Raw genomic sequence first — 27,241 nt, forward strand, 5'->3', positions numbered from 1 at the left:
GGAAATTATAGGCAATTAGCAACACCCCCCCAATAAAGGAGTTGTTCTGCAGGTGGTGACCACAGACCACTTCTCAGCTCCTATGCTTTCTGGCTGATGTTTTGGTCACTTTTGAAAGCTGGCGGTGCTTTCACTCTAGTGGTAGCATGAGACGGAGTCTACAACCCACACAAATGGCTCAGGTAGTGCAGCTCATCCAGGATGGCACATCAATGCGAGCTGTGGCAAGAAGGTTTGCTGTGTCTGTCAGCGTAGTGTCCAGAGCATGGAGGCGCTACCAGGAGACAGGCCAGTACATTAGGAGACGTGGAGGAGGCCGTAGGAGGGCAACAACCCAGCAGCAGGACCACTACCTCCACCTTTGTGCAAGGAGGAACAGGAGGAGCACTGCCAGAGCCCTGCAAAATGACCTCCAGCAAGCCACAAATGTGCATGTGTCTACTCAAACGATCAGAAACAGACTCCATGAGGGTGGTATGAGGGCCCGATGTCCACAGGTGGGGGTTGTGCTTACAGCCCAACACCGTGCAGGACGTTTGGCATTTGCCAGAGAACACCAAGATTGCCAAATTCGCCACTGGCGCCCTGTGCTCTTCACAGATGAAAGCAGGTTCTCACTGAGCACATGTGACAGTGTCTGGAGACGCCAAGGAGAACGTTCTGCTGCCTGCAACATCCTCCAGCATGACCGGTATGGCAGTGGGTCAGTAATGGTGTGGGGTGGCATTTCTTTGGGGTGCCGCACAACCCTCCATGTGCTCGCCAGAGGTAGCCTGACTGCCATTAGGTACCGAGATGAGATCCTCAGACCCCTTGTGAGACCATATGCTGGTGCGGTTGGCCCTGGGTTCCTCCTAATGCAAGACAATGCTAGACCTCATGTGGCTGGAGTGTGTCAGCAGTTCCTGCAAGACGAAGGCATTGATGCTATGGACTGGCCCGCCCGTTCCCCAGACCTGAATCCAACTGAGCACATCTGGGACATCATGTCTCGCTCCATCCACCAATGCCACGTTGCACCACAGACTGTCCAGGAGTTGGCGGATGCTTTAGTCCAGGTCTGGGAGGAGATCCCTCAGAATACCATCCGCCACCTCATCAGGAGCATGCCCAGGCATTGTAGGGAGGTCATACAGGCACGAGGAGGCCACACCTACTACTGAGCCTCATTTTGACTTGTTTTAAAGGACATTACATCAAAGTTGGATCAGCCTGTAGTGTGTTTTTGCACTGTAATTTTGAGTGTGACTCCAAATCCAGACCTCCATGGGTTAATAAATTTGATTTCCATTGATAATTTTTGTGTGATTTTGTCGTCAGCACATTCAACTATGTAAAGAACAAAGTATTTAATAAGAATATTTCATTCATTCAGATCTAGGATGTGATACTTTAGTGTTCCCTTTATTTTTTTGAGCAGTATGTATGTTATATATATATATATATATATATATATATATACACACACACACACACACACACACACACATACGTACAGATACATACATACACCCTCCGTTAAATGTGTCAAAACTCCAGTTTTACCCCAATCAGCTTAGCAGGACATGCATTTCAGTAAAAGTCTTTTTGCTGAAAAGCATGTGCGCTGAGTTGATTGGGGTAAAACTGGAGTTTTGAAACTTTTTTTGCTAAATCCTGTGAGTACTGTATACAGTATATAATTTTTATATATATTATTTTTTTTGTTTTATATAAACCAAGATGCTCACAGAATTTAATAGGAAACCGTTCAGCTTGCTCCATTGCCCTCCTCAATTAAGAACAGGTGAGCACATTCTATTCGCTGGTGTGGAGAATCTGGGTAATTGCATATCTCCCAACATGACCCTCTCCAGGAGGGACACAATGCTCTGCTCCTGGACTCTCTCTTAATGTATGATTGTCGGCACCTGTGTTGAACAGGTTAATGGATAAGAAAGGTGTTTCAGCAGAGGTGATGGCAATCATACAGTAAGAGGGAAGTCCAGGAACAGAGTATTCTCATGTTGGGGGATATGTAATTGTAATAAAAAAAAATTTTTAAAAAATCATTTGTGGGACAGTAAATACTTGTCGTATGTCTAATGACTTTCTGACAGCAAACACCTGTAAGGCTGGAGTTTACAGAGTAATCGATGCTGAACCTACAGACCAGGTGTTTGTGCAGATTTATAGCTATACAATGGCTCTATATCAGTGGTTCTCACACTCGGTCCTCGGGGGCACACACAGTGCATGTTTTGCAGGTATCCCAGCAGGTGCACAGGTGTATTAATTACTCACTGACACATTTTAAAAGGTCCGCAGGTGGAGTTAATTATTTCACTTGCAATTCTGTGAGGAGACCTGCAAAACATGCACCGTGTGGGGTCCTGAGGACCGAGTTTGAGAACCTGTGCTCTATATAAATGAAACTGCCTCGCGCTGTGGTTGCGATATATATATAAATATCCACCAAGAAATTGTGTGTTAGGTTTGTCTGCCATGCCGATAATAAGGGAGGCAACTGATGAACCACAATCAGGTTGTGAGTGTTATCTTGGTTGTATTATATATCTATATCATATCCAACTGTTACATGCACAAACAACAACATGGCTGAGATATACACCATTTTTTTTGTGATTTTATATGAAGTTACACAAATCAGAGGAACAGTCATGTGGATTTGTTATTAAAATATCCAACAATATTGCCCAACAAATTTAGTTCCCAATATCAAATAGTTTGTCATTCTGCACATGCTGACCACTGGCTGCTGTACATGTGATGGGGAATACTCACGGTCTGCCAAAACCCATGGTTTATGGTTGGTCCACTGCTGGTCACTCGCCCTATTCCATTGTACTTCAGTTGTAACTCAAGCTTTCCGTTTCGCAGGGCTAGTACAATCCATGTGCTATCTTGGTGGCCTCCAGCAAAGAATATGACACCTTCATGGTCAAAAGTTCGAAAGTCGAACTCTGCCACAAGTCTACAACATGCCAAGAAATAAACCAATAAGGTTTAGGTGGGCGATAGTATTCAGAACAAAAAAACAAAACAATAAACTACCACAACACACGTAACCTTTACAGCCGCCCACAATATCAGTTATTGTAGAAGAAATAAATGAAGTGGCCCATCATAGCTTTGTAATAAATATGCATATATACAATTATCTATCTAAATAGATTTTAGAAGAGATTTGCCACTTTGAGTCTCAACGGACAGAGGTAATGCACTGCCCTGGGTTGTGCATTAGATAACAGACAAGCCCTCCAGGCTGCAAGCTATTATAAAGAGAGTTGTTTTACTATAAATTAAAGTACTTCACATAAATGAAGAAATAATGAGGCCATGTTGATTGGGATCAGTGGCCTTTTTGGGCACACATATGTTGCCACTTGCTATGAAAACTCTTTTTAATATGAGCTGCCGGGACTGTAGGTAAAAGTACAGGCAAAAAAGTATTCTGCACAGAAAGCATTAGGGCCAAATTCTGAGTGGCACGCTATAGCGTACACAGCAGTATCTATTGGCGGTAGCCCATCTGTGACTTTATTGTTGCTACAAACGCCTTCCCTGTTGTATACATATGTGCAATGACACCCACTTTTTACGCCTGTGCACGCTGTAATACCAATTGGTGCATCCTTATATACCACCATCAGTTACACAGTCAACTCTTGCAACAATCCTACAGCAGGTGCAGTTTCTCCAACCAACCATGGCTTCCTTTAGCTGTGCATCTAGGAACGCAGCCGCCTGCACTGACAAGTCTGAAACACTCTCAGAACAAGCTCACTGCACAGACCATAAGTGCAAGCACTACTAGAGCCACCTCCCAGTCCTGCCAGGAATGCGCATAACTTTTCTGCAACATTTCTGGTACCCAATGGCAACAGCACCTTTGCGGAACACTCTGTAACACATGCATCATAGGGGTTTTCAGACGTTTTTGCAAGCGTAATTGCTCAACTATGTGAATACTGGGGTTGCATGTGACTCTGAGTCAGGCCTGTTAATCTGTCTCTTTGCCTTTAGTAACACAAGTACCACAGCTCCATTACAGTTTATCCATACAGGGGGTCATTCCGAGTTGTTCGCTCGCTAGCAGATTTTAGCAGCATTGCACACGCTAGGCCGCCGCCCTCTGGGAGTGTATATTAGCTTAGCAGAATTGCGAACGAAAGATTAGCAGAATTGCGAATAGAAAATTTCTTAGCAGTTTCTGAGTAGCTCGAGACTTACTCCTACATTGCGATCAGCTCAGCCCGTTTCGTTCCTGGTTTGACGTCACAAACACGCCCTGCGTTTGGCCAGACACTCCTGCGTTTTATCCTGGCACGCCTGCGTTTTTCCGCACACTCCCAGAAAAAAGTCAGTTTCCGCCCAGAAACACCCACTTCCTGTCAATCACACTCCGATCACTTCAACGATGAAAATTCTTCGTTCGGACGTGAGTAAATCTACTAAGTTTTGTGCTAAAATACTTAGCGCATGCGCACTGCGTACCATGCGCATTTTCGCCTTAAACGCTCCATTGCGAAAATCGGCAATGAGCGAACAACTCGGAATGACCCCCAAAGTGTAATGCAGAAGCTTTCAATATCTGTCTGAACAGGTGTGATATATGTGACCAACAGCTGCGATGCCAGTGGCAACATGAATGACCACGGCATCTCGTCTTTTAGAACACCAACAGGGGATGGGGTAACTAATTGCCCCCTACCCGAACCCATCTGGGGTGGCAGCTAGGGCTAAGGACACAGGGTGTGTTGACTATGGCTAATCCCCCCCAGTGGTGCCTAACCCTAACACTTACCTGGGCCTAACCCTCATACCAATACTTACCCTGGTCCAGTGCACTGATTGAGTGCTCAGATCTACACACAGCAAACCTGGCAGACGAAGCTGCTACCACTAAGCATGTGCAGCAGCTCCACTCTGTCCCTTAAACTGCACTGGTGACAGCTCTAATAATCGTATCATAAAACAATTGCTATTATGGTCATAATTTGAGCTACTGGCCAGGTGGAGGGGGGTTTCCGGGCAATTTTACCACTATACAGCACAAAATAGTTTTTTGTCCTACAGAATTATTATTTTTTTAACCTAGATACTGTATTTGATTCAAATGATATGATAAACACCCCCCTTCCCCAGTAAATTAGGATATAGGGCATGAACTAATCTATAACTTATAGACAAACAAGGGCCACCGGTAAGTGCACAAATACAGTATCAGCCCATTACTGTAGCTGCTATCCGCACCGAGTCCCATAGGCTGCAAGCAGAAATCAGCTTTCTGACAAACATCCTGCAAAGCTTCCAGACGGATCTCAGTCAGTTGAATTGTTCCGATAATGTGTTATAAATATGTTGTAGTGTACAGGATCATCATTGTACACAGTATATATAATCCATCCTATTGCTTTTTAAGGTCAATTGCAAAGTTCCATTGCCGCATGGTGTCCAGGTGCACAATTACTTGCTTTGTTCCCAACTCAGCCCCATAATACAGTGCATCATGAATCATCTCTTCCTTAAAGTGTCATATCCAAAGCATGCCAAACTTTCCAAGAACATCCATGGAATAGTGCAGGCACCTCAACCACTTAATTGATGATTTTTTCCCCCCCCACAAAACTGCTCAGAACTTGCCCATTGGCAATAGTCCCCCTCTTGCCCCAGTTGTCTAAAATTGTAAAAATAGTACCCCCCCACATTCCCTTGGTAGCATAAAAAATCCAGGGTATTTTTTATTATTATTTTACACATAGCCCCAGCATATTTTTAAATACTGACCTTTATCTCCCCCTTCCCCATCCCACTGGTTAGAGTTCCCACTGGTTAGAGTTCCCCCCTTCCCCCCTAGGGGGGTCCAGGCTGCCTCGAGAAAGGTATGCCGGGGGAGAGGCGTCTGCGGCAGGGGGGCCCATAGACTTCTATAGGTTATCGCCATCCATGGCGATACCCTCATGGGCGAAAACGTGGCAGTCGGGTGATAGTACATACGAAAATGCGATAATTTGATCACATTTTCTCTTTAGTACATCCCGCCCTTAATATGTTACAGTTTGTTTTTCAGTGACACGTACTGTATACTGCTAGCATGTCACTTAAACATAAATAAATGAAACAAAAACAAAATAATAAAAGCATAGAATAATGAAACTAGATGACTCTAGCAGTTTATGCGGCTATTGGTCACACACAACAACCACTATGGCATTAGCTACTGTAGGTTTTATACAAGCAGGTCTGTCAGCACTGTAAAAAGGTCAAGCTAAGAATGTAAGAGGGCCACAAGCGATGTACATAGTAGGCTATGCACCAATGAGGAGTGGGAAATCATAAAAATCACTAGTCATTATACTCTGTGTTAGGAAATTCTTCACAGAACGACATCAGGATTGTTTCCAGGACCAGAGCCAAAAAGAAGAAATTCTAAAGCCAAATTTAAAGCCAGTTTTAAGTCAGGAAAGATTTGTGCCAAAATTTCCCCTCACCCTAATGGAGAAAGCTGAAAATGTCAAGCAATGTTTACAGAAAGAAAATCCAGACAAGGCTAGCGGCCAGGTGAGCAGAAGCCAAAGGGACGGAGAGATGTATTAACCATGATGCAGTATTAGACTAAATTAATATTTAGCAATTTGAATAGAACAAATGGAAGACCAAAGGCTCTCTGGCATAACCTGCGGTGCACAGTATTCTTCTATGTCAGTTATCTCATTCAATGCAACTCAAATCCAACTTAAACGAGAGAGCATGCAACTGTTATATGTACTTTATGGGGGATAATTCAATTCTACACTAAAGCCACAAAGTACTGTACAGTGAAAACATTTGGGCAAAAACACCTGGCGGCCAGTATCTTTGCTACATTTTACTTGCACCCCACAGAGAGACATGACAGCTAATACCAATGTACTGTATTGAACTCTGAAAATAAGACATACTAGTGGTCATTAAATACTTTTAAAATTATCTTAGTCTCTCCATTATTTCAAAAACCATTTGTCCAAAATGTATAGGCTTTATATATGTTATGGTTATGACCCTTATGTATGTCACTAGATGAGGAACAAAGTTATATCACTGAGGTATTCTGCTTTCACTCAATGTGCCAAGGCTATGACCTCCTCACCTGCTGGGCTGCTTCCTCCTAAAACGTAGCATGAGCACAGGTATACCGCTGAACATCCTGCCAAGGTACAAAGATTTTACGCTTTTCTCTGTTGCGAAAGGAACACATGGCATTATATCCTACAGACAAAAAAAAAGTATATATGTAATATTTAAACAGATCTTATGCATATATTAAAGCAGTACTATATAGTGTACAGCACAATTTGAGTAACTAGGCAACATATTATATACAGTGACGTGCGGTGAGGACATTGGCTGGGGAAGCACTGGTTATGCGCGCGCCTCCGGAAAAGGGGCATGGCCACTCAAATGGGGGCGTGTCCTTCAGTGTAGTAGAACACCTTATACTATACTGGTGCCCCTTTCACCTTATACCACACAGTATGAGCCAAAATTCACATTACAGCACACGGTATGACCCGAAATTCACATTACAGCACACTGTATGACCCGAAATTCACATTATAGCACAAGGTATGACCTGAAATTCACATTACAGCACATGGTATGAGCCGAAATTCACATTACAGCACCCAGAAAGAGCCGAAATTCACATTACAACACACGGTATGAGCCGAAATTCACATTACAGCACACGGTATGAGCCGAAATTTACATTACAGCACACGGTATGAGCCGAAATTTACATTACAGCACACGGTATGAGCTGAAATTCACATTACAGCACACGGTATGACCCGAAATTCACATTACAGCACACGGTATGAGCCGAAATTCACATTACAGCACCCAGAATGAGCCGAAATTCACATTACAGCACCCAGAATGAGCCGAAATTCACATTACAACACACGGTATGAGCCGAAATTCACATTACAGCACACGGTATGAGCCGAAATTCACATTACAGCACACGGTATGAGCCGAAATTCACATTACAGCACACGGTATGAGCCGAAATTCACATTACAGCACCCAGAATGAGCCGAAATTCACATTACAACACACGGAATGAGCCGAAATTCACATTACAACACACAGTATGAGCCGAAATTCACATTACAGCACACGGTATGACCCGAAATTCACATTACAGCACACGGTATGACCCGAAATTCACATTACAGCACACGGTATGACCCGAAATTCATATTACAGCACACGGTATGAGCCGAAATTCACATTATAGCACACGGTATGAGCCAAAATTCATATTACATCACACGGTATCAGCCGAAATTCTCCCTGCAGTCCAAGTGATCTGACCAAGATTACTTGGACTGCAGCTCACCCCCAGATCACTTGGACTGCAGCTCACCCCCAGATCACTTGGACTGCAGCTCATCCCCTGATCATCTGAAGGTGAGCTGCAGTCCAGGTGATCTGAGGGTGAGCTGCCCAATCACTTCCCACCCAGTACAACTGCCCCCCCCCACCACCACCACCCTCCACCCCCTCGCCTGTGTGGTGATGGGCCCCCGTTCCGGAGGGTGCAGGTGCTGCTGTGAGGAGAGCGGAGGACAATCAAGGTGAGCTACAGTTCCAGTGCTGCCCAGCGCTGCCGCGCGGTCCCCAGCCCGCTGCCTCCATAGCTCCTGCTGCTATAGTGACAGGCAGAGAGCAGCTCTAACATCGGGTCCCGCCGCTGCTTCTCTTGCCCGTGTTACTGTACAGAAGTGATAGCGCCACAGCAGTGCCGGGTCCCACCGCCGCTTCAGCCCACCGGTGATTGGATCAGCAGATCCAGTACTGGATCCGCTGTCCAATCACATCTGCCTCGCTGACAGGGGCGGGTTTCCCCTGTCAACGAGGCACTTGCATAAGTGCCGCTTACCCCGTTGTTTTTCAATGGGCTTTTATGGGCCCAGTGCTTGGCCCTGCCCCCCGTTTTAGCCCATTTCTATTGATGACAGGAGGAACTGCTATCAGTGCCTCCCAAACTGATTAAAAGAGCTGAAATGAGTAGCATAATATAATAATATAATATAATAACATAATATAATATAATAACAGAATATAATAACAGAATATGTGTCATAAGTTATGGCACTGCCTCCCCTGACTGCACGTCCCTGATTTATATAAAAGTATGCTATACCTCACAGGTGCTCATATCATTGGATAATTTCACCCCTCCTCGTCCGTCACAATGGCACGAATAGCTTCCAAGGGAATTGACGCAAGTCTGTTCACATCGCTTCTCTTCGCATTCATCAATATCTGTATGGGGAAGAGAAGGTATTAATCTCGATATGTTTATATGGGTCGGATACAGGAGGCCGGCGGTCACATGACAGACACCGGCATTCTGCCAATTAGAATGTTGACAGGTGGTGCCGGCTAGGGCTAAGGCTGGGAGGGTGGTGGCTACAGCTAAAGCCCCCTCTAGTGCCAAATCTTAACCCCTCCCCCCTCCACCCCCCTAGGACCCTAACCATCACCCCAATATTTACCTTTGGGATTTTGTCAGTCAGTGTTCCAGCGTCGGTCACAGGACCGCCGGCATCCCAACCACCGGGATGCTAACCGCATCCCGTTTATATATATTTATATATATATATATATATATATATATATGTTGTTATTGTGTGGACTACTTTTTCAGACACAGTTGTATTGTTCTTAATTTGATTCAATGCACCTATTAAAAAGGTATGTAATACAATATAGACGTACCCCAGATGAAGTCTTGGCAAGACAAGAAACATGTTGGGTTAACCCTTTATCATTATGTTGTCAAATGGCTACAACTAAGTCAGGATTTTTTTTCATGTCTTCTTGCTGTAAATCTGTCGAAAAATTCAGATGTTGTGGCCATTTGGCAACATCAGACCGACCATTACTATCAATTGGCGCCATCATTTTGCGAGACGTATTTGTATTTAAAACATGTACAAAGATTTTCTTCAATGGGACAGAGAAAGCTAAAGCTGAGAGACACACTATTGTTATTCTACACCTCTAATACAAGGGGCTTGAAAATTAATTTAGACTTCACTCTCGTGATATCGGTTTTAATTTAAAAAAAAACGTTTTAAATATTGTTCTATTAATTCTGGCCATTTGCCTTATTGTTATCGGGTGATTCTTATGGGAAGTAGGTATAATTACAGAGATCCTAAACAAATTATGGACAAGCTCAGACATTTTATGGGATACCTTTTTTTAATATTCCAATTAGTTAGATTACAGATAAGGGATTGAATTCTCAGACTATAAGGTTTAAGTCAGAAATGTAAAAGCCTCAGAAGGGCTGCAGTAAAACTATTCAATAGTATTTGTAGTGCTAATAATTATACACACACACGTGGCAATATGGGGGTAATTATCTTGACAGACTGGTCAGTGGTGCAGTGTCTAGGTGCTTAATAAGAGTCCTCACACACACAGCTTTCCATGTTTAATTAAATGAAATTATGCTTTACTGTCAGCATTCATGAGACAAAACAAAAACAGCCAAGCCCCATGCAGGGCACTAATTCACTACTTGACCCCTTAATACAGGGCAGGCCAAACCAGTCCTCGAGATCTACCAACAGTTCACATTTTCCAGACCACCTAGCTGGTGCACAGGTGTAGTCATTACTAATTAAGATGTGCTGCATTCATTCCTAACTGACAATTCTACAGATCTCCAGGAGGCCTGGAAAACATGAACTGTTGGTAGATCTCGAGGACCGGTTTGGACAGCCCTGCCTTAATATATTGGGCAGCTAGTCTGCATGCAGTCTCACAGTCTTGCAGGTATATCCACAGGCTCCGACCTGGCTTCCAGTTTGAGAAAGGTTTTTGTTTTTCTAAATTCTGCATTTACCAGTTAGAATTTGGGCTTTGCTGTTTCACCCTCATTGCGTTTGATTGTGTTTCACAGAATTTTGGTGTGTCTATCTTTCATTACATCTGAAAACGTTCCAAGCTGACTGTATTTCTGTGGTGTATTACACCTGTTCCAAATGCCATGACCTCAACCCTGTCAGGACCTGGGTGGCTGTTGCAAAAGTTGCTCTGCTGGGAAGAGATCCATGTGCATCTGGAGGCACGTTGATTGTCCACTGCAGACCTAGCGCAGAGGTTAAGAGTATCAGCATGTGGTGAGCCAACCTGCTCCTTCTTTGTCTTTTGGAACTCCTCCTAAACTCCTTTCTTTCCTAAACCCCAGTCTTTACAGAATCCTTGGGTCCTGGCCCTACAAAAGAATATGGCTGTAATGCCTGCTCTTGTGGAAATGCTACATTAGCTTGCAAAAGTTCGAGGAGGCCCCTCGGGTATTCTTTCAGGAAATGTCTCAATCAGACATGTCACTGGAGGAGGACTGTAAGGGTTCAGAGAGAGTCAGAGCTGGAGGATGTAGACTAGTGGGAAGAAGCATCTCCCAGTGGACTGGGTGTTGAATATTTATTTTATTTTAATCCAGCAGAATTTAGATTTTGACGAACCAGTGCAACCAGTAGTTCCGGTGGTCTCTTTACTTAAAAAAAGGATGAAAGAATTTCCTAGGTAAAGTGCTATCCAGATTTGTTTCCACATATAAAATTTGCACAGGAGGACTCAGGTTTAAAGGAAAACAACCCCCAGAGTAGATGCTTCAATTGTTAAGCTTACAAAAGCAATAAGTATCCCAGTCTGGGATTCTTCAATCCTGGAGAATAATTCAGATCTTAAGTGTGAAGGGGCAGTTAAGTCTACTTTCTTGACCGATGGGGTTTCTTTGCGGCCGATGCTAGCAGATGCTTGGGATAACAATGTAGGGAAATATGTAGTTATGGTAGACTTACCGTCTATAACTCTATTTCTCCTAAGTCCACAGTATCCACATTGGGATATGAGGTAGTGTCAGCGGATTGGCACCAACGATCAAAAGGATTCGCCCTCCCAGAATTCAACTGGCCAGTACCCTATATCCCTGCCTCCTGGCTCAGGCAATTCAGTTGTTTTCCAAAGCTCAAGGCAGAAGCATCATAGAGAGCCCTAATCAGGCGAGATTAAAACACATGCACACACTTCCATACAGGAAGGAAGAGGTTAGTAGGTGTGAGGATCCTCAAATCAGGTGCGTCAGGATACTGTGATAGAGTTATCGACGGTAGGTCTACCATAACTACGTATTTCTCCTGCAGGGTCCACAGTAGTATCCACAGGATATACATTGGGATGTCCCAAAGCAATTTTAGTGGAAGGGACGCTCCTGACTGGACAGGAGAATCCTTCACTCGAATGCAGCGTCCCGAGAGGCAAAGGTATCAAAGGCATAATGGCTAATGAATATGTTAATGAAAGAGCATGTGGCTGCCTTAAATATCTGTTCAGCTGAAGCACCAAGTTGTGCTGGCCATGAAGGAACTACCTTATGAGTAGAGTGGGCAGAGACATTAGCTGGAATAGGGAGATCGGCTCGAGAATATGCTTCTGAAATCGTCATACGAAGCCACCTCGCCAGTGTCTGCTTGTCAGCAGGCCATCCTCTCTTGTGAAATCCGTAGAGAACGAAGAGAGTTTCTGTCTTTCTGATGGCACTGGTACAATCCACGTTGACCATTAGGGCACGGACTACATCCAAAGATGCATCTCCCGCAGAAAGATCCGGCCCTTGAAAAGACGATACTATAATTTCTTCATTAAGGTGAAACCTTAGGAAAATTTCCAGATTTGGTTCTGAGAACCGCTCTATCTGGATGAAATATCAGAAAAGTAGGGCAACTTAACAATTCCCCTAAATCTGACACCCTTTTAGCTGGGACAATAGCTATTAAAAAGAGAGCTTTAGCTGTCAACCATTTAAGATCCACTTGCATCAGTGGTTCAAATGGAGCAATTTGAAGCACCTTTAGGACTATACCTAGATCCCACGGAGCTGTAGGAGGAACATAAGGAGGTTAGATGTGAAGCATTCATTGGAAAAAAGTGTGAACATCCTGTAGGTTAGTAATTTTCTTTTGAAACCATACAGTCAATGCTGACACCTGAACTGTCAAGGAAGCCTCCGTAGCCCTTTATCCATTCCTGCCTGAAGGAATGCTAGGACTCTGGAAACTCTGAAAGATCTAGGGTCAAATTTCCTGGCATTGCACCATTAAATATAAGCATGCCATATTTGGTAATAAATGCGAATGGAGGATGGTTTCCTTGCTCTAAGCATTGTTTGAATTACCGGTTGTGAAAATTATTTTGCTTTCAGGATGGAAGTCTCCATGCCATGCCGTCAAAGACAGCCGATCCAGGTGCTTGTAATAACAGGGACCCTGAAACAGCAGATCTGGACGTTGAGATAGTAGAAACTGAGTATCCACTGACAGCATCTGCAGATCTGTGTACCAATGTATTCTGGGCCAAGCCAGAGCTATTAGTATCACGGCGCCATTTCCCCGTTTTACTTTTCGCATCACCTTGGGCAACAGGGGGATTGGTGGAAACACATAGGCCAGACGAAAGTCCCATCTTACTGACAGGGCATCCACGAAGGTTGCTTTGGGATCCTTTGTCCTTGACCCATACCTGTACGGGAACTTTGTTGTTCTGCGGGAAGCCATGAGATCTATTTCTGGCAGCCCCCACTTGTCTACCAGAGTCTGGAAGACCTCAGGGTGTAAAGCCCATTCGTTTACATGAATGGCGTGTCGACTGAGAAAATCTGCTTCCCAGTTTAGGTCTCCCGGAATGAACACTGCAGAAAAGGCTGGATGATGAAGTTCTGCCAATCTTAACGTGCGGCTTACCTCCTTCATTGCCTTTTGGCTGCAAGTTCCTCCCTGAGAAAAAATAGGATTTTGGTACTTACCAGGTAAATCCTTTTCTTTGAATCCATAGGGGGCACTGGAGTACTCTTGGGATATGGACGGCTTCCACCGGAAGAAGGCACTGAATAAATTAATTTTGAGACTACTCCTCCCCTCCATATCCTGCAGCACTTCAGTGTTTTTTACTGAGCCGAACAGGATCGATAGAGAGATTGACAAAAGGAGAATTACATATAGTCTCACAGACAACAATAAAGTTGACACAACGTAACAGACAACTAAACAGTTGACACCATAACTGATTAACCCTTGTTAAATTTAAACCAGTCGTGAAAGTGTGTTACCATAAGAACCACTGAACTCCTAAAACAGGTAAACTGCTCTGGGTGGGCGTCCAGTGCCCCCTATGGATTCAAAGAAAAGGATTTACCTGGTAAGTACCAAAATCCTATTTTCTTTTTCATCCACTAGGGGTCACTGGAGTACTCTTGGGATGTACCAAAGTCTCCTCCGTGGCGGGAGAGCTGTTTGGCCCTTGTAACACTAAACGGCCAAAGCTAGATGCTGATGCCGCGAACGTATCAAACTTGTAAAAGCGCACAAACGTGTGCACTGACGACCAAGTAGCCGCACGGCAAAGCTGTGTCGTAGAAGCCCCACGACTCGCTGCCCATGACGTCCCCACAGAACGTGTGGAATGAGCTGTTACTGAAGTAGGTGGCTGTAACTTAGCATAAAGGTAAGCCTGACGTATAGTCAGTTTGATCCATCTGGATAAGGTCTGCTTAGAGGCTGGCCAACCCCTCTTAGCTGCGTCATAGAGAACAAACAACGTATCTGTCTTACGCACAGTAGACGTTCGGGAAACATAGATGCGCAATGCGCGAACTACATCCAACATTCCAGAATCTCCTGTTAACACAGGAACTACTATTGGTTGATTGATGTGAAAAGACGACACTACTTTTGGTAGAAAAACGGGATTCGTCCGAAGTTCCGCTCTGTCATCATGAAAAATTAAATACGGTGACTTGCATGACAAGGCACCCAAATCTGAAACACGCTTAGCCGAGGCTAAGGCTAAAAGAAAAATCGTTTTCCAAGTGAGAAATTTAATATCCACTTGTTGTAAGGGTTCAAAGTAATCGGACTGTAAGAAATCTAAAACCAGATTCAAGTCCCATGGTGCTGTAGGTGGAATGAAAGGAGGCTGTATCCTCTTTACACCCTGTAGAAACGTATGTATTGACTGCAACGAGGCCAATTTCCTTTGAAAATAAATTGACAACGCAGATACCTGCACCTTTAGTGTGGAAAGACGTAGTCCTCCATCTAACCCCATTTGTAAAAATAACAAAAGACGGGATAATTTAAAAGACGATGTCGGAAATTTCCGAGCTTCACACCAACCTATATAAGTACGCCAAATTCTATAATAATGAGCTGCCGTAACCGGCTTCCTAGCTCGTACCATGGTTGGTATAACAGACTCAGGAATGCCCTCTTTCCTTAAGATGGCCTTTTCAACAGCCACCCCGTCAAACGCAGCCGCGCTAAATCGGGGTAGAGGAACGGACCCTGTTGTAACAGGTCCGGACGTAGTGGGAGTGGCCATGGATCGTCTGCGAGTAACCCGAGAAGATCCGAGAACCAAGCCCTCCGAGGCCAATGAGGCGCTATTAGAATGACTGTGACGAACCCTCTCTTGATCCGTTTTAGCACCAGCGGGAGCAGCGGAAACGGTGGAAACAGATACACAAGGCTGTATGGCCACGTGGCTGTGAGAGCATCCACCGCCACTGCCCCTGGATCTCTTGTTCTGGACACATATCTTGACACCTGATGATTGTGGCGGGATGCCATTAGATCCACCTGAGGGTAACCCCACTTCTGGATCAACATCTGAAAAACTTCTGGATTTAATGCCCACTCTCCTGGATGAAAATCCCGACGACTGAGAAAATCTGCCTCCCAGTTGTCCACTCCAGGAATGAACACTGCCGATAATATCACCTGGTGATATTCGGCCCATCTGAGGATCCGAGCTACTTCCCGCATAGCCATGCGGCTTCTCGTTCCTCCTTGTTTGTTTATGTATGCGACTGCCGTCGCATTGTCTGACTGCACCTGCACAGTCTGAAGACGAAACATGTACACCGCTTGTCTTAGAGCATTGTAAATCGCCCTGAGTTCCAGAACATTTATGGATAGCGATCTTTCGTGATCCGCCCAGAGGCCCTGGAGCCGATAACTCTGAACTACAGCTCCCCAACCTCTGAGACTTGCGTCCGTTGTCAGAATTATCCAATTCGCGACTCCGAATCGTCTCCCTGCAGATAGATTGTGTATTTTTAACCACCAGAGAAGAGACACCCTGACTTGTGGTGACAACCTCACCCTGTGGTGCAGCTGCAGATGTGATCCCGACCACTGTGCTAACACCTCCAGTTGAAACGGACGTGAGTGAAATCTTCCGAACTGAAGTGCTTCGAAAGCCGCCACCATTGTGCCTAAAAGGCGAATGCACAAATGTACTGAGACTGTGCGTGGCTTGAGCACTAATTGCACCAGATGACGAATGCCCTGTACTTTCTGTTGTGGCAAGTAAACCCTTTGTTTTACTGTATCGAGAATCATCCCTAGGAATTGAAGTCGTTGACACGGAATTAGATGTGATTTCTTTAAACTGACTATCCAACCGTGCTGAACTAGTACATTGTACGTTAGCAAGGCATGTTGGAGAAGCAATTGTTGAGACGGAGCCTTTATGAGTAGATCGTCTAAATACGGAACAATTATTACCCCTAGGGACCTGAGATGAGCTGTCATCACGGACATTACCTTGGTGAATACCCGAGGCGCTGATGAGAGGCCAAATGGTAGAGCCTGAAATTGGTAATGGTCTCGCCTTATCGCAAACCTTAAAAAACTTTGGTGAGGTGGCCAAATCGGAATGTGCAAATACGCATCCTTGAGATCTAGTGCAATCATGAATTCCTGTGGCTCTAACCCTGCAATTACTGACCTGAGAGATTCCATCTTGAATCTGTGGTAAGTGACGTAATGATTGAGACCTTTTAGGTTCAATATTGGCCTGACTGAGCCATCTGGTTTTGGTACCAGAAACAGACTGGAATAATAACCCTGCCCCTGTTCCTGCACAGGGACTGGAATTATCACTGCAGCATTCAGCAGAGACTGAATGGCAACCTGCAGAACTGCTTTCTTGTCGTCCGACACAGGCAGTCCTGTCGTGAAAAATCTTCCTGTCGGAAGATAATCGAACTCTATTTTGTAACCCTCTAATACTAAATTGCGGATCCACCCATCTGTGGACGTCTGCAGCCACGCCCCCTGAAAGCTCTGAAGGCGTGCTCCCACAATTGGGGATCCGAGATGGGCTGGGAGCCCGTCATGCCACTGGTTTGTTAGTGGTCTTGGTGTCTTGACGACGTGCATTGGATTGTCGGGCACTACGTCCCCGACCTCTTCTGCCCGGCGTGACTGCTCCTGTGCCCTGCCCACGAAAGGGCTGAGTTCTAAAGGATTTGAACGCCGGACCAGAATATTTCCGTTTAGGTATAGTTGTAGGCGAAGGAAGAAAAACAGACTTCCCTCCAGTAGCCTCAGAAATCCATTTGTCCAATTCAGGACCAAAAAGTTTCTCGCCATCATAAGGCAATGCCTCTATACCTTTTTTAACCTCCGTCTCCGCCTGCCACGAACGCAGCCAAAGTGCTCGTCGTACTATGACTAGCGATGAGGACAGGCGAGAAGTAAGCTGACAGACGTCAGTAGAAGCTGTACATAAATATTCAGCAGCTTCCCAGATTTGATCTGCGAGAAGTATAAGATGATCATCTTGCAGAGCCGACTTGAGCTCTTTTATCCATACCATTAAAGCTTTAGTAACCCAAATGCCAACCAACCCAGGTCTTAACAGCACTCCAGTTGCTGTATACATGGACCTTAGCATAGCCTCTATTTTACGATCTGCAGGGTCTTTAAGTGTAGTAGCAGTTGGTACTGGTATGGTTAACTTCCTCGTAAGTTTAGATACGGATGAATCCACCAATGGTGGGTTCTCCCATGTAGCTGTCATGGCCTCTGGAAACGGGTAACTCGATTTAAATCTACGAGGAATAGAAAACCGTTTGTCCGGATTTTTCCGTGACTCCAGTAACATTTTATTAAGAGATTCCGAGATAGGGAAACACATCGGAGATCTCTGTCGTTTAGTAAAGACTACTTCATCATTCGTCAGTGGCTCCTCAGTTTCTGTAAACTCCAGCGACTGACGAACTGCTCTGATGAGATTGTCAATACCTGGGCTGTCAAAGTCGTCACCTTCTGACTGTTGTTCTATTTCGCCCTCCTCATACTCCTGTTCAGTGAGATCTAGTATCCCAGAGACAGGAAAATTAGTAGGAAAAGGAAACTTATCTTTTCCACTCAAGGTGGACTTATGACCAGCTTGAGATTCTCCAGGTAACTCAAATGGTCTCATTTTAAACTCAGATCTTGCCGCCTCTCTTTCTTCACGAGAGGCGGCCAGCTCTGATTGTAAACCAACTAATACATCTGCAAGTAAAGCCCACGGAGGGTCCTGAGATGCTGGCTTTACTTCTGGAATGGAAATCGTATTTATGACAGACAATACAAACTCCACACAGACAGACTGCACGACTCAGTAATAACACCAAAGTTCCTGGTATATATCTTAGGCAAGTGCAGTGCCTGCTAATACGAAAACTGACCCCAAAATTCCCCTAGTACCACTCTTAGCTGAGATGTAAAATAGGAAACCTGGAACAGACAGGAGAACATTAAACATACTAAGCACCAAGTTTTTTTTTTTTCCTTAAAACTTAACACTGCCCAATACTGTTAAAGTCTCCCCCCCACTCCCACGACCTCCGTGTACAGCACCGGGTCTGGGCCTGTGGAAGTTTTTGCAAAGGGCCGTGTGAGCGGCCTGTCCTGTAGGCCCCGGACAACGGAACTCCTCGGCTGCTGCGGGCGGATGGCGGAAGCAGAGAGCGTGCTGCATAGAGCCGTGGAGCGGCCTATGCACACGTGCTCCCGCCCGCCACACACAGCATGGCGGCGTGTCTGTGTAGCCAAGCAGCGCTGCTGCTGCGCAGGGAGCAGCGGTCTCCTAGGATGCTGGGGGCCGGAGAGTGAGAGCGCGCCCCGGGCAGCGGTGAGTACCAAACAATCCCCCACAGTGGAGCGGCAGCAAGCGCTGACCGCCCCAACCCAACATACCTGGACCGTGACAGAAGTCTATGACGGGGCTTTCATCCAAGCTCCGTCCAGCTTTCCTGCAGGCAGCCTGCAAGTGGAGTGAGGGAGCTCTTTACAGAGAGGTCCGACACTCACGGCTACTCAGCCGCTTCCACTGTCCCTGACCCACGCCTGTTAGAAGGGGGGAAAGGACGTGGAAATTGACGGAAAAAAAAACTTAGAAAAAAAATTCCAATACTTTGTGGACGAGCTCCACTATGCCTTCTAACTGTGTCGAGCACAGAAAAAACACTGAAGTGCTGCAGGATATGGAGGGGAGGAGTAGTCTCAAAATTAATTTATTCAGTGCCTTCTTCCGGTGGAAGCCGTCCATATCCCAAGAGTACTCCAGTGACCCCTAGTGGATGAAAAAGAAAAAAAGGATATCACAGATTGATAACAGATTGCAGGGAAACCATGCACAACCTGATCTGAAGCCACTTTTGAATAATTTTATGGATGTTCTAGCTTATATGGGGAGGCACTGATGGATGCAGACCTTGGTCTTGCCCGTATTTCAGCCTTGTCTACACATGCCAGATGTGTTCTTTGGCTCAAGAGTTGGGAGGCTGGCATGGAGTCTAATAAGGCACTGAAGTCATTGCCATTTGAAGGTTCAGTGTTGTTTGGTTCACAGTTGGACTTCATTTTAGCAGATCTGCCTGCCGTAAATAAGGCATTCCTTCTCGTGAGAGCATCCAAGCTATGAAGTCCATGGTTTTGTTTTCCTGGAAATCCAGAACATATTTTGGTCGCTCATGTGGAGGTTACAGAGGGGGTAAGCAGCCAGAACGTGGTAGACACCAAAGGTCTAAGGATACTGCCAAGCAGCCAGCATGGTGGGGTCCATCCCCTTCAGCATCAGTCTGTGGTGGGGGCCCATCTACTCAAATCCTAGGACCAGTGGCAGCTTCCACAGACCACTGGGTAAGAGGTATAGTGGAAAGAGGCTATATTATAGACCTCACAGGTTCTCCACGCAATCGTTTCTTTGCAACTCCCCTTCCAAAAGGACAGGGTTAGGTTTCTGGATCTGTAGGGGTCCATTCAAAGGTTACTGCGGTCAGGTATAATTGTTTCAGTACCATAGATACAAAAAGGCCTGAGCTTTTATACAAATATGTTCCTAATTCAGAAGCCAGATATATCTTAATGGCCTATTCTGAATATAAAGCCTCTGAATCAACACATGCAAGTACCAACATTCCACATGGAAACCCTTTGGCCTGTGATTGCTGCAATAGAGAAGGAGATGAGTTACTGGCATTGCATGCCTTTACTTGGGAAGGACAAAAAAACCTGCTCAGGTCTGCAATAGGGGAGGACCATTTTTAGTTCCGAGGACAGTGCTTTTCGGGTTGGCTACAGCACCCAATGTCTTTGCCAAGATCATGACAGTAATGGCAGCCATTCTGACGATCATTCTATACCTGGACAACCTACCTATCAAGACAAAGTCCACTTCACTTCTTCAGGGCAATCTTCAATTGCTAAATAGAGACATTGGAGGCTCACGTATGGAAATCATTTTTCCCAAATCTAATCTGGTTCCTATGCAGTGCCTGGTGTTTCTGGGCCTCCTGTTCAAAACCAGGGCCTTCCAGGTCTCCCTGACAGAAAACAAGATCTTGGCAGTATACAAACAGGTGTTGGCAATCCTGGCTTACAGACAGGTGTCAGCTCTCCAGTGCATATGCTTGTTAGGGCGGATGGTGTCCTGTTTCGAGGTGGTTCCCTATGCACATTTTCTGGCACAATGAATTAGAATAACCAAGGAAGGATGCTAGTCTTCCCAGTTGGGGAGCGGTCATATTGGGGGTCTTCGGTTTCAGGGTCTTTGGTCCTGAACAAAGGCAGGACTTCCCATAAATGTCCTCGAGCTCCAGGCAATTAGCCAAGCTCTACTCACAGCTCTTTTCAGGATACACTCTTACAGATTCAATCCATCAATGCCACAGCAGTGGAATATGTTAACCACCAGGGGGTGTACCCACAGTGCGTTAGCAATGGCAGAATTTCTGGATCCTGACGTGTTCATCCAGCTAGTGCAGTGCTGTGGGCTGTCAGAACTGGCTTAATGGCTTCTCGGCTAAAACAGAAACTGCAGTGATACAGGGCTTGGACCAGGAATCCGATTCGGCTGGCATATTTCTTCCTGACAATTTCTCTGATTCACAGGGTCCTCAAGAAAATCAAGGCATACAATACTGTCATCGTGCTGTTAGTTTTGGATTGGCTTCAGAGGGTTTGGTATGCAGAGATCCTCCTGTTGGCAGCAGAACCTCTGTGTTGACTACTTGCATGCAGAGACCTGCTAAGCCTAGGTTCTGTCCCGCATACACACTTTTAGCTCGGCTGGCTTTAACAGCATGGCTGTTAAAGCCAAGATTCTCTGGGCTAAGGGATTTTCTGACATATTCACCCCCCCCCCCCCCCCCCCCCCAGTGGAACCTTGTGATCTTAGGGAGTCATTCCGACCCGATCGCTCGCTGCAGTTTGTCGCAGCTCAGCAATTGGGTCGGAACTGCGCATGCGCCAGCGCCACAGTGCGCCGGTGCATAGCAGTCGTCAGTGCCCAGCGATCGCCTCTGAGACAGAGGCAGTCGCTGGGCGGGAGGGGGCTGAACGGCGGCATTAAGCCGCCATTTAGGGGGAGCGGCCAGTGGGAGCGACGAGTAACTCCCTGCCAGCTGCAGGAGCTGCGCTGGCCGGGAGTTACTCCTCAAATACAAAGGCATCGCCGCTGTACGATGCTTTTGTATTTGTGCGGGGGGGGCCGGCACAGACATGCGGGCAGGCTAGCCCTGTGCTGGGCGTCCCCCGCATGTCTGAGTTTACGATCGTAGCTGTGCTAAATTTAGCACAGCTACAATCAACTCGGAATGACCCCCATAATTTGGTTTGGTGGCATTGCAAAAACCTGCTTTTGTGTCTCTTGATTATGCACAGTTTAAGTATCTTGTGTGGAAAGTGGCTTTCTAATTGGGCAATTCTTCTGCAAGATGTGTGTCTGATTTGGCAGCTCTTTCAAACTGACCTCCATATTTGATTTTTTATCAGGATAGGGCTGCTCTGAGGCCTATGCTATCTTTCAGCCCATTTTCATTTAAATCAGGAAAATTGTTATTACTGCCTTGTCTCATGATATGTCGTCAGGTGAAGGTGGTGAGTTATCCTTGGTGAATGTTGTGCAAGCCTTGGGTTTATGTTAATCACTCAGCTCACTTGCAAAAAATATATAGTTTTTTAGCTCGGCATGAGGTGTACACAAGAGTTTGGCACGTTCCTGTTCCGCAGTGTGGTACTTTATCTCCATTTAAATTATCTCCATCTAAGGCTTAGTTAATAGAACCCATGGTGAGCAGTGTCCCCCAGATGGATCAAGAGAAAATTATTTAATGGCGACTACCAAAAATTCTGTTTTCAGACACATCCAAGTTATCAAACAAAAATGAAACAGTACAATAAGAAAATGAAGAAAAAATATCATACTGATTAACCTAATATTGGAATGTTGCATATCAGTATAATAAGTATTTGAGACAAGGATATGGAAAAGTGGCCGAACGATACTATTCATGAAGCAGTGAAAAGAGTGGAGAAATGAGCCAGTGGAGAAGTTGCCTATGGCAACCAATCAGCTTCTCTGTATAATTTCATAGTATGCAAATGATAAATGTTACATTAATGCTGATTGGTTGCCATGGGCAACGTCTCCACACTTGTCACTGCTTCATGAATAGACCCCTATCAGAATAACAAAGTCATAAAACTTAACCGGGAATGGAAAAGGTTTCTATTAGCGACAATCTGTACCAAAGTTTCTAACACATTAAAACAGGTCCAATCCTCCAAACAAATCAGTAAAATTCTGGGGAATTTATAATTAGTTGACTGTAAAAATCTGAGTGATGCTATTCATTCCAAGGATTGCAGGTCATATACTGTTTACTGTTCTGTAGCGCATATATACAGTAACTGGTCCCAAATGGGCTTTAGAAAGTTTCCTGGCAAACAATTAACTAGTTTTATTAGACAGTGAAGAAAACAAGGCCTTATTCCTACACAGGGACGTCTCAGCTTGATAAGTCAAAGATATATTCAAGGTCAATGTCTTTTATAATAGAAATATGGTATCATGAAGGGGCATGATTATTTCCTAACCTGGCGCTGCTTGGAGAATTTGGTCTGGTTACAGTGTAAATATTTTGTCGTAACAGACACTATTGAGTGAAGGGAGTTTAACCAAGAAAAAGTTCTATAAACATTAGGATGGACATCGGAGCCTGGGCTTGATATTTCCCAGAAGGCACATTTCTCACATCTAATTCATGGTGGAACATTATCTCCTTCATGCAGAGGTCACGTCACTTCCATACCTCACACAGTATCTTTAGCTAACTTTGTTATTGGCTATCTAAAATATTAATCATGTATCCACATTTCTGAATACAGAAAACATCCTTTCACAAGGTTTACTTTAAACCTACCTTGGCAGCTTTTAGATAAGTCATCATATCTAAAGCCCTCTTCACAAAAGCATGTGTAAGTACTTGGCATATTCTTGCATTTTGCGGTTCCACAGATATCCGGTGATTCTGCACATTCATCAATATCTGCAAAAGAAATAAATAACGTATTGTAGTAAAATAATTCGCTTTCCAAAATCAAAGAAAAAGTTTACAGCAGATTTCTTTTTATTCGAAAATTTACTTGAAGCTTTATGAAGAGGAAACAACTTTTCTAAGTTCCTCTCCAGGAGATATGGGGGTATATTCAATTGAAGTAGGATCCATTCCGACATTCATTTGTCGGAATGGATCCGACCTGGGCTATTCAATGCAATCTCAATTCGACTTTTTTAAAAGTCGAATTGAGATGCAGGAACTGAGACGGGGGAGAGCCGCGGGAAGACGGGGGAGAGCAGCGCTACAGCAGCGGCTATACAGCCGCTGCTGTAGCGCTGCTCTCCCCCGTCTGCCCGCGCCTCTCCCCCATCTCTGCCTCTCCCCGTCCCAGCATCACAGCCGCCGCTCACGGCAGCGTCCACCTGGCTCCAGCAAGCGCTGCTGTAAGCGGCGGCTGTAACATATCCTCCGGCGCGGCTCTCCCCCATCTCCGGCGCGGCTCTCCCCCGTCTCTGCTCCCGCATCTCACTTCGACTTTTTTTAAAGTCAAATTGAGATGGTCGAAAAGGGGGCCAAAACCCCGTTTTCGACACAAGCACGCGGATCGGCAGCTATTCCACCGATCCATGTGCTTTTCGACAAGTCGAATTCCTCGACTTATCGAATAATTTGGGGTTAGACTGAATAGGTTGGAACCCCCTCCGACCTAAAAAAGTTGAAAACTGCCGTCTTTTCGAAAGGCGGCAGCTTTTGACTTCAATTGAATATACCCCATGGAGGGGAGTTTCATGAACTCAGGTCAAGCAGGATTGAATGACCCATGGTGGTACACCGCATGATGGTGTGAACTGTGTAGTCAATTTGCGTTATGGCCACCAGATCTAATTTTGGCCAGATATCAGGGAGATTACCAGACTATCTCGGGAGATCATCCACTATTCCAGGATATTCCAGGAGAGTTGGTAACTATGACGCAAAAAAAGCACATCCTAGTACATAATAATCTGATTAAATTGAGTTTTTCTGATAGTCAAAGAAATGTGTTTTCACCTTTACAATAGCAGAGACTATAGCATGAGTCTTCAACCTGTGGCCCTTCAGCTGCTGTGGAACTACACATCCCAGCATGCCCTGTCTCAGTTGTAGCATGCCTTAATATCAAAACGGTGGCAGGGCATGCTGGGATGTGTAGTTCCACAGCAGCTGGAGGGCCGCCGTTTGAAGACCAATGGACTGTAATATAGTTCTTTAAAAGAAAAAGAAAAAATAAGAATTTACTCACCGGTAATTCTATTTCTCGTAGTCCGTAGTGGATGCTGGGAACTCCGTAAGGACCATGGGGAATAGCGGGCTCCAAAGGAGACTGGGCACTCTAAGAAAGAATTAGGACTATCTGGTGTGCACTGGCTCCTCCCTCTATGCCCCTCCTCCAGACCTCAGTTAAGGAAACTGTGCCCGGAAGAGCTGACACAATAAGGAAGGGATTTGGAATCCCGGGTAAGACTCATACCAGCCACACCAATCACACCGTACAACTCGTGATACTATATCCAGTTAACAGTATGAACAACAACTGAGCCTCACGAACAGATGGCTCATAACAATAACCCTTTAGTTAGGCAATAACTATATACAAGTATTGCAGACAATCCGCACTTGGGATGGGCTACGGACTACGAGAAATAGAATTACCGGTGAGTAAATTCTTATTTTCTCTGACGTCCTAGTGGATGCTGGGAACTCCGTAAGGACCATGGGGATTATACCAAAGCTCCCAAACGGGCGGGAGAGTGCGGATGACTCTGCAGCACCGAATGAGCAAACTCAAGGTCCTCCTCAGCCAGGGTATCAAACTTGTAGAATTTCGCAAATGTGTTTGAACCCGACCAAGTAGCAGCTCGGCAAAGTTGTAAAGCCGAGACCCCTCGGGCAGCCGCCCAAGAAGTGCCCACTTTCCTCGTGGAATGGGCTTTTACAGATTTAGGATGCGGCAGTCCAGCCGCAGAATGTGCAAGTTGAATCGTGCTACAGATCCAGCGAGCAATAGTCTGCTTAGAAGCAGGAGCACCCAGCTTGTTGGGTGCATACAGGATAAATAGCGAGTCAGTTTTCCTGACTCCAGCCGTCCTGGAAACATATATTTTCAGGGCCCTGACTACGTCCAGTAACTTGGAATCCTCCAAGTCCCGAGTAGCCGCAGGCACCACAATAGGTTGGTTCACATGAAAAGCTGAAACCACCTTAGGAAGGAATTGGGAACGAGTCCTCAATTCCGCCCTATCCATATGAAAAATCAGATAAGGGCTTTTACAAGACAAAGCCGCCAATTCTGATACACGCCTGGCCGACGCCAAGGCCAACAGCATGACCACTTTCCACGTGAGGTATTTTAGCTCTACGGTTTTAAGTGGCTCAAACCAATGCGACTTTAGGAAATCCAACACCACGTTGAGATCCCACGGTGCCACTGGAGGCACAAAAGGGGGCTGAATATGCAGCACTCCTTTAACAAAAGTCTGAACTTCAGGCAGTGAAGCCAGTTCTTTTTGGAAGAAAATCGACAGAGCCGAGATCTGGACCTTAATGGAACCCAATTTTAGGCCCATAGTCACTCCTGACTGTAGGAAGTGCAGAAATCGACCGAGCTGAAATTCCTCCGTTGGGGCCTTCCTGGCCTCACACCAAGCAACATATTTTCGCCATATGCGGTGATAATGTCTTACGGTCACATCTTTCCTAGCTTTAATCAGCGTAGGAATGACTTCCTCCGGAATGCCCTTTTCTTTTAGGATCCGGTGTTCAACCGCCATGCCGTCAAACGCAGCCGCGGTAAGTCTTGGAACAGACAGGGCCCCTGCTGCAGCAGGTCCTGTCTGAGCGGCAGAGGCCATGGGTCCTCTGAGATCATTTCTTGAAGTTCTGGGTACCAAGCTCTTCTTGGCCAATCCGGAACCACAAGTATAGTTCTTACTCCTCTCCTTCTTATTATTCTCAGTACCTTGGGTATGAGAGGCAGAGGAGGGAACACATAAACCGACTGGTACACCCACGGTGTCACTAGAGCATCCACAGCTATCGCCTGAGGGTCCCTTGACCTGGCGCAATATCTTTTTAGCTTTTTGTTGAGGCGGGACGCCATCATGTCCACCTGTGGCCTTTCCCAATGGTGTACAATCTGGATGAAGTCCCCACTCTCCCGGGTGGAGGTCGTGCCTGCTGAGGAAGTCTGCTTCCCAGTTGTCCACTCCCGGAATGAACACTGCTGACAGTGCTAACACATGATTTTCCGCCCATCGGAGAATCCTTGTGGCTTCTGCCATCGCCATCCTGCTTCTTGTGCCGCCCTGACGGTTTACATGGGCGACCGCCGTGATGTTGTCTGACTGGATCAGCACCGGCTGGTGTTGAAGCAGGGGTCTTGCCTGACTTAGGGCATTGTAAATGGCCCTTAGTTCCAGAATATTTATGTGTAGGGAAGTCTCCTGACTCGTCCATAGT

General features: G+C 45.6%; 1 protein-coding gene across 4 annotated transcripts in view; it reads right to left on the reverse strand.

Annotated features, from left to right (window-relative positions):
• Positions 1–27,241, reverse strand: part of GAS6 (growth arrest specific 6) — a 137,022-nt gene that overhangs the window by 9,005 nt on the left and 100,776 nt on the right. For all 4 annotated transcript variants that reach the window (XM_063953389.1, XM_063953386.1, XM_063953388.1 and 1 more), the window contains 4 exons: positions 23,606–23,731; positions 9,194–9,315; positions 7,133–7,251; positions 2,785–2,974 (listed from right to left, as the gene is read on the reverse strand). In XM_063953389.1, the coding sequence (XP_063809459.1) occupies positions 2,785–2,974; positions 7,133–7,251; positions 9,194–9,315; positions 23,606–23,731 (557 nt within the window). The remainder of the gene's footprint in view (positions 1–2,784; positions 2,975–7,132; positions 7,252–9,193; positions 9,316–23,605; positions 23,732–27,241) is intronic.

The sequence above is a fragment of the Pseudophryne corroboree genome, chromosome 2 (assembly GCF_028390025.1).
Source record: "Pseudophryne corroboree isolate aPseCor3 chromosome 2, aPseCor3.hap2, whole genome shotgun sequence".
Classification (NCBI taxonomy): Eukaryota; Metazoa; Chordata; class Amphibia; order Anura; family Myobatrachidae; genus Pseudophryne; species Pseudophryne corroboree.